At 40.7% G+C, this 15,166-nt stretch overlaps 1 protein-coding gene across 7 annotated transcripts in view; it reads left to right on the forward strand.

Moving 5' to 3' along the window:
* Positions 1-1,456: 1,456 nt before the first annotated feature.
* Positions 1,457-15,166, forward strand: part of sh3gl2a (SH3 domain containing GRB2 like 2a, endophilin A1) — a 39,998-nt gene continuing 26,288 nt past the window's right edge. For 3 of the 7 annotated variants that reach the window (XM_028018095.1, XM_028018096.1, XM_028018097.1), the window contains exon 1: positions 1,462-2,072. In XM_028018095.1, the coding sequence (XP_027873896.1) occupies positions 2,028-2,072 (45 nt within the window). In that variant the 5' untranslated portion in view covers positions 1,462-2,027. Of the gene's footprint in view, positions 2,073-15,166 lie in introns of all 7 variants that reach the window. The other 4 variants (XM_028018091.1, XM_028018094.1, XM_028018093.1 and 1 more) reach the window with 4 other exon arrangements.

Here is a 15,166-nt window from a genome sequence, read left to right on the forward strand (position 1 = left end):
CTGTGAAGGTGAAAAATGAAATTGGTCCAGTGGACCAATGAGTTATGGTCTCTGTGTCAGCGTATAAGAAACCGATTCAGTTTCTCCTCAGCTTCACAAGAGCGACTCTGATGAAAGATTAAAAAGTCTTAAAAGATTCTTGGACCGTCAACGATCCAACTGAACAAAGTGGAAATGGTTCGACTCGAGCAGTGAGAGGGTTAGTCATTCGTTTTATCGTAGATTCAAAGTAGTTTAAGAGGTTTCTATCCACAGAAACCCAGCAGATTCACTGACTTTACAGCAATCCCTCATACTGATCATGCATGTAGCGAAGGTGGAGAGGAAAAACTCTAACAGGACGAAACCTCCAGCAGAACCAGAACCTGGCTCCGTTTAAGCGGCCATCTTTAACAATCGACTGGGGGTTTGAGAGGACAAAGAAGCAGAAGAAGAAGAAACAGATGAGCTGATGTAGGATTATTTTTGATGTTCATGAAAAATAAAAAGTTAGCAGCAGGAGAGGGACAACGGCATCATGTCAGCTGATGGTTCCTCCAGGAAGGAACCACAAAACCCAGAACAGAGAAAATATCAAGTTAACAGTTCAAATAAAACAAATCGGATAGTAGTAGAAGAAAAAAGTGAGAAGTGGTCAGTTTGTCCTTCAGGTATCTAAGTCAGAGTAACTATAAACCTAAATTATATCCACCAACCAGGTGATATTTCAACCTGATGTGACTGAACATCTGTTTCTGATTTTAGACCCGACCTGGACCCAGAATCTGCAGTTGGTACCGACTTCTGTTAACTGGACCATGATTGAAAAACAAAGATGAGTTTAATGTTGATTTTTTTTTTTCCTTTTTCTTTAAAAGTAATAGTTCCACTCGCAGATTATTTTACTAATAAAACATTTTTCTCCTGTTAGAAATGAAATAATCGACCTTTGGAACTGGTACTTAAAAACATTTATATTAGTTAATTATTGACTTAAAACAAGCTGCTAGTCTAACAGTTATGGTAGTTTTGTATTATTCAAGTGAGTGAAGATATGTGCTCTATAGACCAGTAATGGTAAGATTTTGTGTTTTTGCAGTGCAATGATGATCAGTGGATCAGTGATGATCAGTCAAGTTTCTCTCTGCTAAGCTGCAGTTAGCATAGCCTGTCGTGAATGCTAACTATAGTTAGCATAACCATTAATGACAGTGGATAATCAGTTTTCTTGTAAAGGTAAGTTGTTAGTTCGTCATTAACACATTTAGCAGAGAGTACATGAGATTGATTGACAGCGCTAAGACCCTCCTGGTTGTTTTTGCATTCCTTTAGACCCAATAGCAGCTCAGGGAGAAGATTGATCTTTTTACAGATTATCTGTCTCACATTGTCACAACATAGTGGCAGTTTTAATAACCCTGTAAAACAATATTCTTTATAAAAGTTAAAGACTGGAGCGTTAATATATTTCCATGCAGCACAGCTTCTTCAGCAGTTCTGTCAGGGGCTTTCTGATGAACATATCCGTATCTTTAAATGTTACGTAACATTTAAATGAATAAATAAAGCGACATTTAAATATCTTTTGCACAAAACTGCATTAAAGTTTTCATTGTGAATGTTTCCCTCCTGCAGCGGACTGTCGCTGTCCAAGGTGCTGCAGCTGAGGCTTCATCAGTGCATCACCTGGAGGCTCCCATCGGCCTCCCAGTAGAACCAGCTGGTGTTTCCCTGCCTCATGCTGGTCATTACAGTTCAAACTCCCAGTCTGGAGTTCTGGTGCCGCTCGGTTCCGACCCTGCTGCCGCTTTAAAGCGAGCATGCTCCGACGTCAGCTCCGTCTCCAGACATGTGGCTTCAGCATCCAATAGGCTGGTCGGGGCTTTACTCAGCCTCTCCCACACAGGAGATCCCTGAGGAGAAGACCAGCGTAGACCGGGGTTCGCCACGACTCACGCAGCCCTCACGCAACCCGCCAGATCCGGTTCGGAGCCAGCAGATTCCCGTCCTCAAAGCAGATTCCCGACCAGAACCATCGCGTTGCAGTCATGTCTGTGGCGGGACTGAAGAAGCAATTCCACAAAGCCACTCAGGTAAGAGGACAAGACGTCCTGTGCGTGCGCTGCGGGTCCATCTGGGCGTGCGGTGCGGGATTTACTGGATCAATCCGCTGGCGTGCTGCAGCATTGCGCCAAAAACAGTCATTCATCACTGCTGTTCCCGCTCACTCCGCTGCTGGTTCGGGGACATTCCGCTGGTCGTGATCCCGGTTCGGTGCGTCAGATGGTGCTTTCAGGGACGTCAGTTCCTCCCAGTACCCTTCAGATGACATTCCGCCCAGAAGAACCTCCGGAGCTGCGGCTCCTGACAGCGGCGGGAAGGTGTTCCCTGCGGCCAACCACAGCGGGAACTCCGGGAATGTTACGCAACCAGAAAGTGCGCCTTCACGGAAATCCACTGCTGCGCCCCTGCGGATGCGCAACGTGACCTCTGCGCCCTCTAAACGCGCAGCATCCTCATTATTCCGCTGTTATTAGATAACAAGGTGGCTTCCTTCAGTCTGCCACTGCTCAGAAATGTTGAACCATCTCTAGCTGCCATAGATCTAGACTAGATCTGCAGTCGTCCTGAGCGTCTTTTAAAGTTTTCTTTGGATGATTTTCTTTAGTCTTTTTGACTCAGTTTAAAATGTCAAGTCTAAAAAAAATAACTATAATTTGGTAGTAATTAGTTAGTAGCCTGGCCATTGCTTTCTTATGCAATTCTGCTCCATTCTAATCTCCCCTCACTGCTCCATCTGGGATTTCTCCCGTTCACTTGGATTATCGCCAGAAGAACTTTAACTTGGCCAATCAGGAAACAGAAGATGTTGTGAAAGATGCTGCTGCTTTTTTGCAATGTTTTGTAGTCTGCCTGCAGTTCTAACGTTGGAGGAGGAAGTGAACATAGCCATTCAGTCCGTGTTGTTAGCATTAGCATTAGCGTCTTGGTTGTCTAGGCTCTTGTGTCCATGCAGTGAAGGATGGTTGTTTGCAGCGCAGGAAATTTCCGGTAAGCTTCATAGCGTTGAACTTCCGCATACACCAAACGTTAGCAATTGGCAAATAGCTGAGTATGCAAAGCAGCAGAGCTGATTTTTACCAGGAAAACGTTACATTTACTTGAGTAACGTTATGGGGAAAATATACTTATTAATATTTTTGCTTTGCTGTGCTTTTTATTTTTAATGTAGTAATTTTAATATGAAGTACACTCTTTGATTTGCCTTGTTTTTATGCAGCACTTCGGCCAGAAAGATGTGAAGTTCTACAATAATTTGCTCCAAAGCTTCTCTCATTGATTTCCTTTAAAGTTTAAACTATAACTTTGGAAGTAGAGCTATACGCTATGGTGGCCGGTATCCTGTGTGTTTTATATCTTTCCCAAGTCCAACCGGTCTGAATCAAATGAATTGTTCATTAGCAGAACCTGAAAACAACTCACACATTTTTTTCCTCACTGTCTGAAGTAAATCAGGCCAAACTTTTCAGTTAGAATCACCAAAATTATTTCTATTTGCTAAATGTCTAAAGGTTAGCAGGAACATTTTTAGAGATTTTATTCCTTTTATATTCAGAAGTTTGCATACATTTGTTCAGTATTAGAGGTAATTGTGTTTAAACTTTATGCTCTTGCTAAGTTTTCTGGGATTTAGCAAAAACGCAACTTCCTACTTCACAAAATTGAAAATGGAGCAGCGTCAGATTTTTCTCCTGCTAACATTACACTCACATGTTTATGTTTAGGTTGTATTTACCCAGAATGCCCTGCAATTTAGTCTGCTTCCTGCTTTTGGAAAAGTCACTTCAAACCTGGGCTGGGTTAAGCTGCACTGATTGCAGAATATTTAAAAACGGGTTTTTGATTTGTGAAACTTCTATGAAATTTGCGTTATTTGCTGTTATATAAATTTTTTGCTTTTTGTTTTCACTTATTTTTAATATCTTCACTGTAATACAGTTCCATTTTTTTTTTTAAGCGCTAATATGGTAGTTCCTGGTAGTGCTTAATTTAAGTTTTACAAATCCAAGGGGTGGTTTGGAGCTGGAGCAGTTGCAATGTTATGCAGATGGGGGGGAAAAAAGCCCTGCTGAAGTTTCACAAATCAAAGTTTTCGCAAGTCACACATTTGGTTTTAAAAATTCTGCAATCCGTGCAGAATAATCTAGTCCAGATTAGATGTCTAACCATGCCCAAAGTAGGAAATAATTACTCGGCGTTACTTCTCGGAATTCTGGGTAAATGCAACCAAAACAAACGCTTTTGTGTGAGAAATAGATCTTTAATCTTTTACCAAAGACGAAACAGAAATCCTCCATGCACTAAACTTCGGCTACTCCATTTTGTTTACATCTTGTAAAGAAGGAAGTTGTGCTCAGTGTCTTCTTCAGAGGTTTTCATGTCATTTCCTTCAGTGGTTCTTGGTGCAGCGCCACCACAGGTGAGGAGGGGAACAGGTTTTACAAAGTGTTTGGTTGGTTCAACTCAGTGCAGTGAAAAAACAAACTGCAGCAGCTGAAACTGTAACAAATATTGCAACTTTGGTCCAAAATCAAACTGAGTTTACCGGACTATCAAGTGTAAAAACACACCAAGATTTTTAGGCGGACCAAACATCACAAGCTATTTCTGCCATTACAGCGAGACTTTTACATTTGTTTTGGTTGTATTTACCCAGAATGCCCTGCACTGTAGACCACTTCCTGCTTTAAGAGCAGTCTTCAGTCCACTTGGCGTTCACATATGCATCCAAACTGCTCCAGAGTTCACTTCAATAAAACTGACCCAGGTTAGTCGGCGAAGCAGGTTTACTTTTTTGGTCTGCATCAGAATTTGATTGCGGATTCACACAAACGAGCGGGACGTTTTAGACAAACGGACGGGGCTTCAATTAAAGTGGACTAAACTGGGCCAGTGTGAATTCACCGTAAATTAAGGCAGGATAGTTTGACGTCTTGGAAGGAAAATGGAGCAAAACAAAAGCGATTTAAGACTTTCGCACAGCTGACCAGCGTCTCGGCCCTCCTTTAGTAGATCTTAGTGACAGTGGCAGATCTGGCCTTGCGGCTGTGATCCGTTTCCGGAGCTGCCGATTCTCTGCGGGGCGGTTCTGACTCGGTCCTGGTGAGTCAGAGCGGCGCTGACGGTCGGCTTCAGGCCGACAAGAGCCAAACACCTCTCGGCTGAGTCACACACACTCCTCTGCTTCAGCCCGTTTACAAATGGCCGTCTGCTCCATCCCGGCTGAGCGGCTCAACCTGAAACTGGAAGATCTCTCCACTGCTGACAACATGTCCTTCCTCTGCGTTCAGATTCTTTCTCTTCTGAGTCGTCAGGGATTCAGGTGCAGTACTGAAGCTGTGAAACATTTCTCAGAAGGTTTTGTTGTGCTGAAGCCTAAAATAAGGAGCAGAATTAAATCCAAACATTTGCAAATTGTTGTGAAGTAATTTCTCACTTTGAACACAGAGCTGGTTGTGGAAACCGGAGGAGGCGTCAGATAGCAGCACAGATTGTGTTAATAGTCGCCTGTTGGAGCGTCCTGTCGGCCCCTGCAGATGTTTCTCTGCAGCTTCGGCTGCTTCGTGGTGAAATCTGCTTCTGTCTGGTAGATTTAGTGCAGTTATTTGGCTCGGAGTGCAAACAGAGAGCAGCGTTCTGTGTTTTCTCTTTGGTTTCTCCTGCAATCTGCTCCTCAAACGTTACCCACCCCCATTCAACACACACCCACACACACACGCCCACACACACACACACACACACACACGACACTCCCAGCAGTAGAATGGTCTCCTCAGGCTGGCAGTCCAAGGACACATTCGCTGCAGCTTCTTCTTGAAAATGTTTTCCAGGCGTTCAGCAAACAGAATCCAACATGGCGGAATTAGGATTCTTATATTCTGATCCTCCAAATGGATTTCTGCTCGAAACTTTTATCAGCAGCACAAACATGCAGGAGAAATAAGTTTTTAGGGGCTTTAGTCATTTTCTAATAGAGCCGTGCTATGAAAAGATTAAAAAAATTATTTGGAGAATAAAGTCGTAGTTTTGCGATACGACAACATATAAAAGCCATTTTAAATAGGAAAAAAGGTGGAGTACATTTCTGCCCAAAGACTCAAATTTTGAGTTTCAAAATTGAAACATTTTCAACTTTTCAAACTCATAAATTTCACATTCTTCAACAATCATATAGTTTTATTCTACCCATTCAGCTTTCCCGTGTTTCAGGAGCTTCTTTAGAAATGTGGATTGTAGACGCTCACGTTAGCGTTAGCATCTGTGCTGCTGCTACTTGTTTAGCATTCAGATGCTATTTTAGACCAGCATCACTTCGCTAAACTTTTTATTTCAAGACAAAAAATGCAATAGAATATTTAGAGTTGATGTAATTAATTAATCATACTTAGCTTATTAAAGACCCGGTTCTGTTTAAATCCTCCTCCCAGTCTTGTGTAATTCTGTTTTGTGCCTCGTTCTTGGCAGCATGTGGCACCTCTTCGTTACCGACCGTTGACTTTAAGAGATTAAATGATTGCACCAGACTTATTGGTTTGGTGATTTACTGTTAATTCAAAACAAATCTCTACTAATTTTCTCCATCCTGTGATCTGATTCATTGCAGAAACACAAAACCTCAGTGTAACTTGTGGTGCAAATATCTTATTTTCTATGAGAAATACGACAAGTGAACTTACAAGTAACTTACAGCAAGATATAAGAACTTATTTTAAGTAATTAATTCCTTAATATTGATGAAAAGGTTCTAGTTCCATTTATAGATAAATTCACATATTTATGTCAATTTATGTGAATCCCATGACATGGAAAATTAATGTTTCCCATGTCATAAGTGAAATAATCTGCCAGTGAAGCTAGCACATTTTCATCAACATTAATTAATTATTAGCTAATATATCTTGCTACAAGGTTTCTATAAGCTATTCAACTGTATTAAGTTTTTTCCATTTGAAACTAGACCAGAAGTATTTGGTAAGATTTAGAGTTTTTGCAGTGTAGCTGTGCTTCCTTTCAGGAATAGAGTATTTATGTAGCTGTTTCTTTTTGTGACGCTGAGGAACCAAGTGAGCCGTCGGGACCCGGCTGCTACCTGTAGGAGTGTGATTGGCTGCTGAGACACACACCTGTCTGCAGACGTGAAGCATCAAGGAGCAGAAAGCAGATTTTCGTTTCTGTGAAGAGCTTCTGCTGCAGTAATCTTATATTTTCAACTGAGCCAAGGTTTGACACAAGCTTTCCCATGATGTGCACTGAATACTAATATCAGCAGCTTTTTAATTCCTCAGCTCCTTTTATTCTGACCCTTAAAAGCAAATCAGCTAAAATCTCCTTCAATATTTAAATCTTTATTTATAGTGCCTGTTTTCTCATTGATTTGTGGGAAAAGCGGTTTCTGTTGCACATGTTGATCTAAATGTGGATGGTTGTGTGTCCATGCGACCCCCGGGGCGGCGGCGGCGGCGGGGTCCCTGGATGTGGCCGGGGCCTGCAGGGCTTCGGCGGGGCAGCAGATTGCGAGTGTGTGACTCATCCAGGCTGGATCCTTACTGGGGCCACTGCAGTGCAGAGTGGAACGCATCCAGCTGGGAGATAACAGATGGGGCGGGAAGGACCAAAGGAGCGGCGCTACGAGCCGAGAAGTGAGATAAGGAGAAGATGAGAAGCAGGCAGGAGCAGGTAGGAAGGATTTAAAGAGCGAGGGGATCAGAGGATCTCCAGGGATTTACGCTCCTGCACAACCTTCCAGAAATCTCTCTCTGCTGCTGTAAAATAAAATCAGAACGCTTTTAATTCATGAGTTCTCCAACTCATGAATCATTACATTATTCCTAAAATATGACTCAAAATGTTGCAATAAAGACTAACACTGCAGAAACACCGAATTTTACCAAGTATTTTTGTCCAGTTTCTAGTGCAAATATCTTAGCAACAGTTGAAACAAAACAAAACTAAGTAACTTCTGCAAGATATGTGAGCTTGTTTTAAGTCAATAATTCCTTAATATTGATGGAAAAAGTACTAGTTATAAGTGGAACTACTAATCTTTCATCAATATTAAGAAATTATCGACTTACAGATGCAGTATGTAGCTTTTACAAAAACATGTCTTTTTCAATGTTTATTAAATTCATCATTTTGTCATGAGACAGATAATCTGTGAAAAAAAAATTGCTCTCCTCATCCTTCTTGAACTGCCATCTGAAGAAATGCTTCGCTTCCAGTCAAAAGCAACCAAACGGCCAGGAGAAGGGTCTCCAGTGCTGTCAATCAACTAATGTAGTCGTTGCTAAATGTTCTAACAGCGGTGAAACAAGTTAACCTTACAGATAAAAACATTTATCCACCGTCATCGGTGACTTTTCTAACTAGCCTTAGCATTGGTTGTTTGTTTCTGACTGGTGTATTTCTGGAGTAGGTACTGGGAGCACTGGGAGAAGGCAGAGGAGATCGATCTATTCACAGATTCTGTTTTATATAATGCTGTCATAATGACAACTAACAAATACATATAAAACTTTTTTTTTTACAAACGTTGTATACTGCAGCTTCCTATTTCTCACTGAAAAGTTATTCATAAGTTAGTTTTGTCTTATTTCAAGTGCATGAAATAAAACATTTGCAGTAGAAACTAGACCAAAAATTCTTGATTTTATGTTTTTGCAGTGAACTTTTTCGATTTTACTTTTGCAACTCAGACTCTTCCATCACGTTACTGGAGGATTATGCATTTTTCTTACTAACATATTTCCATCCCAACACTGAGAAAGTTAGAAAAATGGTCAAACTGGGAACGTGGAAGCACTTAACAAATTATGGGCTCCAGTTTGAAAAAGTGCGTTACAGATTCTTAAACCACCAAGTCAAAGAAGTGAAAGCTGTTTTCTGCAAACTGTAGCAGTCAGGATGGGTCTAACTGCAGCACTGCAGTAAAACTATACTGGATGGGGTCCAGCAGAAGAGCTGCAGGACTGAACTCCCCTTTACTCAGTCAGGAAAGAACCAGTTCGTTACCTTGGAAACGGCTGTCGATGTAGATACCCTTTACTCTGGATTATGGTTGGTAAATAGCAGGTTGTGCTTCCTATTACCGGTTATAGAGCGCTTTAAGGACAGACATTCTGTAAGGAGGTCATGTTGGTTTATCTTTATGGTGGCAACGTCTTGGTGTAAGGCACGGCGGTGGCAGTAGCAGCATATGTAGACCGTTTTAACAGTCTTTCAGCTGCTGTCATTAGCTCACCATCCTTTATGAGAATCCATGAGAGGTTTGTGGATGATGCATTTTCATCAAAAGACTAAAGGTGATGGTGGATGTGCAAAACAATTGCATGGGAATATCCAGTGGTGAGCACCGCTAACTAAAAACAATAACCCTAATCGTAACTTCTGCTAATGCTAAAGCGCTAAAACAATATAATTTATAATATAACTTAGCACTTTAGCATTGACTCCTACTGACTTCAACCATGTGTCACAAGGAGAATGTGAGGATGTTCTCAAAACAATTCATATTTTAGAATTTTTTCCATACATTGTTTTAATTAACGTCTCTGGTTGTTTGCATTCTTCTGTATGCATCATTCATTGTTTGTTGTATACTTACCATTTAATAAATAAAATTTATTTTTAAAAAAAGGGAGAACATGAGGAGAGGAAATGAAACTGCTGCGTAAACAGGTTTCACCCCCTCCAAAATAAGAGCATGAACGTAAACGTCTAACTACTTGAAGAATTCACAACAGTTGATAATCAAAACTTCAAACTTTATTCAACTGAACGTTTACAAAATAGTCAATTAAATAAAGATTTTTCTGGAAAAATGAATCTAGGAGAAGCTAAAAGTGCTAAACGTTACCAAAGATGCAGGGGAAAGACGTATCTCACGCCTGTGGCAGGAATATTGTAGCGTTCAAACAAAGCAGCAGGGAACATGAAGAATGTAGCATCTCTGAACTTCATACAGTCAGAGGTTTTTCTATGAATCCACTCTCAGTTGGTTGGAGAGTGGTTTTAATCAAGTCTAAGTTGCTTCTTTGAAAGAAATGTCTAAAACCATAGTGAACTCCTCAGCAAAGTCTGGCTGTTTGGAAGCGAATGTTAAAGATTAGGGGGTGAATACACGGCAGATAACGCTGGAATTTTTGTGAAACCAAGTTGAACATGGGGTTTTATTTCCGCAGGATTCGTTTAAAAGAGGCTTTCTGGTGCAGCGAGTCGTCCGTGTTGTTCTGGGGTCCTTAAAGACAGACGGAGGCTGCATTGGTCCTATTATTAGCTCCTCCTGTGGTTTGATGCCGTCGGCATGTTTTGAGTGAGAGCAGCGAAGGAGTAAATTCATTAAATGTCGCATTCAGAGGAGGAATGTTTAACCAGTGTCATATTTAAAGATCCGTCTCAGCTAACGATCCGGGGAGGTTTCTGTCTGGTTTGACCACAAAAAGAAAAACAAAAGAAGCTGCTGCTCTTCATTTTCTGCGGTTTTTCCTCTCTGTTAGCATCAGTATTCAGGCCGAGGTTGATGTTTTATTCACCGCTTGTATATTTCCCATTCTGAGCATCAACCACTGCAGGAGAGATGAGCGATGACTGTATGCTGGGGGAGCGAAACCATCAGCTGCAGGAGGTCGGCCATGACACGTGTAATTAAAGGGGGAACGCCGTCATCTGTTTGCTAACAATAGACGATTATTTAGAAGCTAAGTGGCTTTGCTGTTAGGATTTTGAATGAAGACATGATTTACTGTTAATGTGTTGTGAGTTTTGCTGAAGGTCATTTTTCCTTTTATTCCACAGAAATGGCGAAAACAACGATAAGAGTAAATGAGGCCACAGTAATCTCTCTTGCATTTCTACCTGAGGGAGGTTCCGGTCGTTTTAATCTTTCATCTTCATCTGAAAACCAGAATCCGGCTGTAAAATCTCCTCATTCATATTCACACCTACTGTCAGCTTTTGTTTCTCTGCCTGTGATGAAGTGTAATTGCAGATTTTGTGAATTCAGAAGCAAAAGACCTTGGAGAGGGAGAGGTGTTATTTGCTTGGTACGCCGTAAATTTGCAGGCGTTTGGAACGTTAAAAGGTAACGCTCCAAACAAAACAGCAGAGAACATAACGCTTTTAATGACATATCGGCAACTATACTTTACAGGAAAGTTCATTTTCTAACACCTTGACCCCAGTGGGGTCAGGAGGTGCTGGTGCCTCTCCAGCTATCGTTCCGGGCGAGAGGCAGCGTCACTTGGACAGGTCGCCAGTCTGCAAAGCAAACCCTGTATGAATACTTTGTGTTGCTCAATACATTTTCCATTTTAAGATTTTGAAAGTCAAGCTTTTTTTTTTAACAGCCGGGCATCAGTGAAAATTTCACCAACATTGATTATAAATCTGCATCAACTGCCTGAACAAGCAAACCAAGTTTTAGGTTTTTCTTGAACTGTGATCAAGTCAACGGGGCGCCCAAAATTGCTCAGAGGGCCACATATGGCTCCCACGCCACACGTTGGACACCCCTGATCTAAAGGCTTCCCTTGTTTTCCTATTTATCGCTTTGTATTAAAACTCAAATTCAAATTTTTCTGTAAAACATTCAGTCTGAGTAGGAGGGAATAATGAAAGGAGGAAGAAGTGGAGGAAAGTGCAGGAGAGAGGAAGAGGAGGCACCATGTGTTCAGTCTGATGTGTAATTTTCTCACATAGGGACAGATTGAGCAGATTCATGTGATGTGAGCAGACATGTTGTGTGTTTCGCTGTCTGATCCGCGCCCCACGGCGGGCCCACGGTGAGCCCACTCGCCCTGGTCCTCCGACCAGCTGCAGAGCCGAGGCAAAACGGCTTGGCGGGGATTATACTCCGATTAATCCCGGCGCAGTGACTTTGCATCATATCGGAGCCGAGCGTTAGTCAGAACCGGAGCGCTGCAGCTGTAATCTGGAAAACGTGCTGCATGTGCAGGACGAGGCGGACAGATGCGCCATGTGACGCAGTCGGAGATTCGAGGCTTTTGTCTGATTTTTATTTTTAGTTCAACTCATCTGGGAATTTGATCTCATCAGAGCTGGCAGAGCGCCAAAACATTTACTCACGTAAAAGTGGCGCTAACATATTTTTACTCAAGTAAAAGGGAAAAGTAGCTGTCAAAAAATGACTCAAGAGTAAAAATGAATTCGGTAAAAAGTACTGAGTAGCTGATCAAATTATCAACCATTTAATTTTTTAAAGATTACATAATCAGATGGACCAAAATATGAAGTTAAATGCAAATTTTTGTATTTTAAGAATCAAAAGGACAATAATTTAGTTATTTATATGAATTTATAATTCATATAAATAACAAAAAATAAAATCAGAGAAAATATTTTCTTTCCCCAAATCAGTTTCTTTCAATAAACTTATGAACAATAAACCTATGAAACTTTAATAAAAACTGCAGGTGTGTTTCTGCCTGGTGAATTTTTGGTTAAAATATGTTTGATCTTCATTCAATGGGTAGAAACTTTACTCAAGAGAAGAGATACTTCATCGTAAAATGACTCAAGTTAAAGTAAAAAGTACAGCACAGCAAAAGTACTCCTAAAAGTTTTTGGTTTTTTAAAAAAAAAGTTACTCAAGTAAATGTAATTGAGTAAATGTAACTAGTTACTACCCGGCTGGTATGTAACTCGATTCATGCACCATGTGTGAGTCGCTGTTTAATCACGGTGCTGCTGCATGTTAGTCGCCTTCATGACTTGTAATCTGCGCCTCAGGTTTGATGGGGAGCAGATATTTTTACAACACTCAGACTGAACGTGACAAACACAAGTCAGGCACCGTGAATACAAGGCCACTAGAAACCAGCCTCTCTCTGGGTCATAAGACTTTTTATCACCATGTTGTTGTCAGTTGGCCCAAGATATGTATTTCTTTTTACTAGATATGCTTTTCTGGATTATGCCAGATTAGAAATTGTTTCAGTGTAGGGAGAAAACACAATCTTTAAAGGGGAAACAAGCCGGATTTACCAAATATCTGGTATTTCTGGAGTTTCCAGTTTGTGAGGCAATTGACTCTTGATTGCTCCTGAACATCCTGACCTGTTTCATTTCATCTGATGGGTCACTTTGGGTCTTCTTTCAGACCTTAAAGGCTATAAGTTAATGTTTTATGGTGTCTATCCGTAGCAACCCCTGCAAAGCCCAGCTTCGTTACCTACCCAAGCTGAGCTCTAGCACGTTTGGTTAGCTGGTTTTCCCGCTGTATGTGCTGTACAATGGCTGCTGGAGAAGACAAATGTTTAGTTGTTTACCTCCCATCCAGAAACCACTTTGCTGCATTCTTGTTGGTTGTGCAGGAGGCTCCACTTCTGCTTTTCAAACTTGTACAGTTGTATAATTGCGCATCTGTTTGCAGCCATTTTTCAGGTGTGAGTGTAAACGTTGAGTTGGAGGGACGGGGCCAGCAGCAACTTATTTGGATTTAAAGTGACAGAGCCCTAAAAGAACTCATTCTGAAAGGAGCTCAAAATAAACTAAAACCTCCTTATCTAAGAATGATTCTGTGCAAAAACGCCCATGAACAAGCTCAAGGCCATATAACCTATTCAAAGAATTGCAGTAGGTCACCGTTAAGAAAACAGTGATACGACTTTGATGTACGGCTATTTCTACTCTTGATATTGAAATCTGGAAGCTTTTTAGAAACGGCACTAAAAGACTTTTGTAACTTTTCCTAAATCTTCACAGAGTTCCTCAGACCTTCTGTATTGTCCTGGGTCCAGGCTAATCCAATAAATTCAGTCAAATTATAATACTGTATAGTTAGTCAAAGAGAAACTACCTCCTGCAGCAAATCATAAGCACTAATGAGAAGTTTGAGAAGCTAACCGGCTTTGTTGATATGAAGCTGAATGACTTTATAGGAACATTGGCAACAGTTAGAGGATAAGCCTGTTTGTTTAACTTTAACCATGAAACGAAAGAAATCTACAATAAATGTTACGTTTCACCAAATTCTTCCACAGTGGAAACAGAACAGTTCAAATAAAGCCTTAAAAAACTAAAAGTAGTGACTTTGCTGCTGATGATGAGTGAAAGCAAAATGATCTTGGACAAGCAGAAAACAACAGATGAAAATAAAACTCCCACAAACTGTGTGAGTGTAAAAAAATATCAAATACTACAACAGTCGCCGCATCGTATTACATCAGTTTTAAAAGCGTGACATTCCCTGTCATCCTAAAAGCTGCATTATTTCCCTATGAAATCACGTGAGGAGCAGATTCCTCCCAACCTGCACACATTCGATGTATAAATCATGTTAAAACACTTAGAGGGTGTGTGTTTCTAGACTGCAGTCCATAAATTATTGATCTGACCTACTTTGACTGAGCCGTGCTGATAAAGCCTCTAAAGTGAAACCTCTCAGCCTTAATGAAGGAAACCAGGCCTAACACACATTTACACATTACAGCCTGGCGGTTCGGAGGATTTGGGCTGGAATGATGCTGTTGTTTCATGATGATGGAGCCTCAGAACACTGACCTGCTTTTTCTGCTGCACCTTCATTATAATGTGGATATATTGAAGCCATTTTCTATAAAATGACGTCTTCATTGTTGTCGGGCAAGATCACAAAGAGGTTCGTTAGCTGAGGGCTGAAACCATTAATGGGATTAATGGTGATGAAGTAATGAGTAATCATCAACTAATTTAGTGATCAATAAATTGTTAACTAAAGGACTCAAAAAAGGGCATTTGCTGAAAAAAACAACTCTTTCTTTTTAAATCTTTATAATGATAGCCGCACAAACGTAAACTTTTAACACCCCATCTTGATTGATTTTTGTAAAGTTGAAGGAACTGGTTGACCTTTGATGACCTCTGGAAACATTTAATAATATCTTTAAAATAACAGCAGCACAAACTAAAACATTTGACACCGTTAAAGTTTAATTTGATGACTTCACTCAGTTATTAAACGTTCGTAAACGAGCTTCTGCTTCTGGGTGAGGAGACGTCACACAGGGAAAACCAACCAATCAGAGCGGACTTAGGACAAAGCTGCATTTCTCTGAACTCATTCCACCTTTGTAAGTTACTTCTCATGTTTAGTTTACCATAATAACTAAAACAAAGTCACCATTTTGAA

The sequence above is a fragment of the Xiphophorus couchianus genome, chromosome 5 (genome assembly GCF_001444195.1).
Source record: "Xiphophorus couchianus chromosome 5, X_couchianus-1.0, whole genome shotgun sequence".
Lineage (NCBI taxonomy): Eukaryota > Metazoa > Chordata > Actinopteri > Cyprinodontiformes > Poeciliidae > Xiphophorus > Xiphophorus couchianus.